The sequence below is a fragment of the Poecilia formosa genome, unplaced genomic scaffold (assembly GCF_000485575.1).
Source record: "Poecilia formosa unplaced genomic scaffold, Poecilia_formosa-5.1.2 Scaffold804, whole genome shotgun sequence".
Lineage (NCBI taxonomy): Eukaryota > Metazoa > Chordata > Actinopteri > Cyprinodontiformes > Poeciliidae > Poecilia > Poecilia formosa.
In genome coordinates this window covers 90227-95283 of record NW_006800743.1, presented here as the reverse complement: position 1 = coordinate 95283, position 5057 = coordinate 90227, and the positions used below count along the sequence as shown (strand labels likewise).

The 5057-nt window shown below is 40.9% G+C and overlaps 1 protein-coding gene across 1 annotated transcript; it reads left to right on the top strand.

The window, feature by feature from the left end:
* Positions 1-223: 223 nt before the first annotated feature.
* LOC103131660 (2-aminoethanethiol dioxygenase-like) lies at positions 224-3768 on the top strand. Its single transcript, XM_007543362.2, has 3 exons — positions 224-416; positions 507-847; positions 2554-3768. Exons 2-3 carry the CDS (start codon positions 512-514, stop codon positions 2989-2991), a joined length of 774 nt encoding a protein of 257 aa, XP_007543424.1. The 5' UTR covers positions 224-416; positions 507-511; the 3' UTR covers positions 2992-3768.
* Positions 3769-5057: the final 1289 nt, after the last annotated feature.

The window sequence follows — 5057 nt, the reverse complement described above, 5'->3', positions numbered from 1 at the left end:
GCCTCCTCAGGACTACTGGGAAATGTAGTGTCATTAGAAGAAATGCTGCCCCCCCCACCCCCCTCCCCCGTTTGGCATAAATTAGAATGGTAGCCTATTAAAAATAAGAATCAAATCAATTTAATCAGAATTTAACAATAAGCTACACTGATTCATTGTTAAATTCTGACACGATCTAAACCTCTTATTTTCTAATGGAACTTCATATCCCAGGTTGCTTTTCGTGTTATGCGCATGTCCTGTGAGGTTGAACGTGTAGGGGGCGAGACGAAGAAAAATGTGATGTGGGAGGCTAGTATGTGGCGGTGAAATTTGACATTATCACCATGAATTATTTTCTGTTATTGTAAACTCGTCAATCTAGTCTTTTCTGAAGTCGGACCGAGCAGCGCTGTGAGACACACGGAGACAACAGGGTGTGTGAGAGGCTTTTTCAGCTGTTTTTACAGCGAAGCAGGGACTCCCTGTTAACCGTTAGTTTTTTTTTGTTTTTTTTCCCACCGCAGCCAGAATGCCGCGAGACAACAAAACTGCCCTGATCCAGAAAATAGCGAAGCAGGCCTTTATCACGTTTAAAGACTGCAGGTCTGCGAACAACGGGGACGGAAGCGTCGTTACGGACAAGTTCAATGAACTCATCTCCTTAGTTACCTCTGTCCGGGCCAAGGACCTGAAAATTATTCCGCCGAAAAACAAACCGAGCTCCGGCGCAGCTGCACCTCAGAGCCCCCCAGTCACCTACATGCATATCTGCGAGACGGAGGTGTTCAGCATGGGGGTGTTCCTGCTGAAGGCTGGGACCTCCATCCCGCTCCACGATCACCCAGGAATGAACGGGATGCTCAAGGTCTCTCACTGCCAGTCTGTCCTGAGCTCTTTTTAACATTTAACTCCACCTGAGTTAAATGTATCTTATGTATCTTGTATGCATCTTATGCTGCTATGAGAACAAAATGACCCTGTTTTGAAAGCCACCGCTAAGGTTATATTGTACGTTAATGTGTAAACTTTATCTGTGGAAACATCAAATCCACCGGAACTACCTCTAACACCTGTTGTCCTTTACAGTACAAGAGCCACAGAGAATAATTATTTTTATTCAAAAGTACTTAATTGATTTCATTAATTGTAGTAGCTAATTTAGCCAAATTGTTGTTAAAGTCATTAAAATTATGTTTGGGTTGCAGCTGGTGATGACGGACCACATTTTTTGCACCAAATAGAAATTTAATTCGAAAATACTTAATTGTGCTTTTATAAGACTTGTACATAATTTGTTTAATGAGTATTTATTAGTTTTTATTGAAGGATTAGAAATCTCCTTTGCATATGTATAGAACCTAGATGCTTCACTTCTTGCTCTCTGAAAGTGACTATATCTCTATCCTAATGTATTAATTTTTTTTATTATATGTTGTGAATAATTATGGTGATGAATGTTGGAGATTATTTGAGAGTGGCTGAGTATGTCAGGCAGAAAACCCCAACTTGGCTATTTTGTGTCCAAAACCAGAACAATCAACAAAGATTCACAGAAGCTTAGCACATTTATGAGGAATTATGTTGTTCCTTTTACTTTAATAGTTTGTCAGATGTATCTTTCTGACAAAGATACATCTGGAGTTTATGTGGTAGGTGATTTTTCAGCACTATTTTTGAAATGTTTACAATTGTATCACGTTACAAAAGTTTGGAGAGAATTTCTGCTTTTGGATGTCATACATGTTGGACAAAAATGATATAGGAATTATTATTGTTGCTTTAAAAAGAACTCTCACCAGAAGGGCTCCTCCTGCTTGTGTTTTTCATTCATTCATTTAAAATAACAGATGCACCATCTCAGTCCGAAAACCTGTGTTTTTACAGCAGAGACTTTGAGTTAAAGTCTTTCTTATCTAATACTTTATCTCAAAGGTGTTTGAAATGATGACTGTAGGGATGCACTGATATGAAAATTTGGTCCAATATTAATATTGCTGTTATGGATGATAACCGACATCATACACTTCCCATTTCACACCTTGGAAAAAAAACGATAAGCTGACTTCACCATCACATGACCAACCTCATTCCCTCCCCCTCCAGAAACAAGCAGCAACAAGATGGAAATAAATATTGGTTGTTAAAATCAGCCTAGTTTTATTTGTTGGATCAATAGTGATGCTTGTGTCTATCATTATCGTTCATCCCTTGTTGACTGACTTGTTTTTACTTTATGTTTGAAACATGTTAGCAACACTAGTTTTCAGATTCCATCATAGTTTTCTGGCACCTTACAGATGTTATAATTTCCAGCTTTTATGTTGTTGGACAGGAGGTCACATGACTGTAGTCAGACTCTGATGCACGTCAGTCAGAATTACTGTGATCTGAACCCCAGGCTGATACTTGGGATCAGGCTGGAACTTCTCTGTTTTTGCATTATATTAACAACTTCAGTCACAGACTCTAAAAGAAATGATGTTCTTTGCTGCGCTGAAAGGTAGACTCAAAGGAAGAATTGGAAATTGAAGTTTTACCGTTAATCCTAACAGTTTTCTGTCATCTGCACAGGTCCTGTATGGAAAAGTGAACGTCAGGTGTTTGGACAAGCTGGAGAACAGTCTTCCTGTCCCACCTCTTCCGGCCCTGGTTCCGCTGCAGACGGCAGTGGTGTGGCGCTCCGTGCTCCGCTCCGTGGCTGAATACTCTGAGAACAGCGGGCCATGCCTCCTCACGCCTGTACAGGATAACCTCCACCAGATCGATGCAGTGGACGGGCCGGCTGCTTTCCTGGACATCCTGGCTCCTCCCTACAACCCGGACGACGGCCGGGACTGTCACTATTACAGAGTCCTGCGGAGCGAGGCCGAGCCGGCGACGGGTGCTAAGGTCGACCAAGAGCAGCTGGGAGACAAGAAGGAGAATGAAGGGTGGCTTCTTGAAATCCCCCAGCCGGAGGAGTTCTGGTGTGGGGGGGAACCTTACCCAGGCCCTGTGGTCTCCATCTGAGCCACACCCCTCCTACTGGAACAATACCAGTAGGATCCACTCATCCATCCACCAGGAATTCTGACTTTCTGTAGCCGTTCCAGGGAATCCACCTATGACGTGAGAATCAGCCGGAATACTCTGTTCCTGAACTCTACAGGAAGAGATCTGGAAGGTGGCCAGGAAGGGACATTCCTAATCTGATATTATATTTCTTTGAATCATATATTACCTTGTACACAGATGAATGTCATTTGCCAAACAATGTGTTATGGTTAGAAACGTGGCAGCTTTTCCCATGAAGTTTCTGCTGCAGAGGACCTCCGCATTGTGATGTCTTAAAGCCAAGGCTTGCGCCTGCCTTATTGTGAATATTTGTATACCTAGCAATGATGGTATTTTTATTGAATACTTTGTCCTTCTTCCCAAGTGCCCACACTACATTCTATAAAACCTGGTTAAGCCTTAAACTTGTTTATATTTCAAGGTTTCCAAATAGTTATGGTTTATTTGATAAAACAGAAAGCTGCTGCTTTGTGATGTTTTGATGTATAGTCGCTTGACTTATTGTGACTGAATCCAGATGGAGACAGCATGTTAAAGGCCTACTGAAGTGTTAGAAATGACATAAAATGCTACTTTGACTATCATTCCTATCATACTACTGTATGCTACCTAACCTTATAGTGTGCCTTCTGAGTCTACACAGGTCTGTATATCTGCCATAATTATTGTTTTCCTGTTGAGTGTAAATGGAGTAATAAATATGAGGATCTTCGTGAATAATCCTCAACTTTATTAGCCTTCATCTTTTATGATTCACCTTTCCACTTAACTTTTGTCTTATTTCAAATGAATGCCTCCATCATCACCAGTATGATCCACCCCGGTTCTTATCCGGCAGCATATAGTAGTTCTGTGGTCCAGTCAGCTTTATTGGGATGAAGGAAAGGTTTGCTTCATGCTCAGGTCACACTGTCAGGCCAAATCATTTGAATGAATATAAAGAGATTTGTTTCCATGTTCTTGTTCACTCACAATGAGTAATTAATTCTGAAGACACATCAGCATTTCTAATGGGACTAAGAAACAAGAGGGTGAACACTGAAACGCAATAAGTGGACTTTAATTTCTGGTAAGCTTAACATTGAATGGGCACATTGCATACTTCACAGGCAAACGTTTGCAGTTGGGTAAAATTTAAAACCTTAACACAGTCTACGCTTCCAGGAAGCAGTCTGTTGTCACAAGCCTGAGTCCAGACCCTCTGGACAAAACAAATATTTAGAACCAGGAGCTGGTTTTACCAGGCCAAGAAAGCAGTGATAGTTTGGCACTGATTTATCGGCCAGCTACAGTGGCCGGCAGGTGCAAATGCGCAGCAACAGAGAAAAGATGCAAACAAAAAGAGGCGGAAACAAATGAAATGCAGCAAACAAGAAGAGATGGAAACAAAAAAAGAGACGCAAACAAATAATGTTTGCAAACAAAGAGATGCAAACATTAAATGCAGTAAACAAAAAAAGACGCAAACAAAAAGCAAATGAAATGCAGCAAACAAAAAGTGCTGAAAACAGAAGTTGTGAGTTTGTTCTAAAGTTGAAAGACTTCAGCTTTAGAACTTCAGGTTTGTCACCGCTCTCAACCTGGAGTGTCTGCCAGAACACCACTCAGGCCAGGATTCAGCTCAGAACCAGATGTTAGGATGAGGTGCACCAGATGTTTAATGAAGACACGAGGCAGGATCCTTTAACTGTTCTGTATTCCAAACTGTATCATAGATATTGATCCAGTGAACATGGATGGGCATAAATGTGTGTCTACATGAAGGTGTGTGTGGTTTCCTAGAATAAACAAAAATACAGAAAATAAGTTCAAGGTGTCCTATCATTACACATTACACCATGCCATTATACCTTAGATAAACTAAGAAGGAAACCTCTAAATCAATATTACTAAGCAAACTAAGGCAAGTTAGTTTGGTTATTAGTTAACTCCACAGTTAACTAATAACCATGCCTCTGCTCCACTGAGAATAGATATGTATGTTCAACACAATGCTCTATACAAACCACAGGGTGAAAATA

Excerpts from the sequence above, each read along its gene's own strand:
- LOC103131660 (XM_007543362.2), top strand. The coding sequence starts at position 512 with ATGCCGCGAGACAACAAAACTGCCCTGATCCAGAAAATAGCGAAGCAG. Across the intron at positions 848-2,553 it reads GAATGAACGGGATGCTCAAG|GTCCTGTATGGAAAAGTGAA; the intron begins GTCTCTCACTGC and ends TCATCTGCACAG.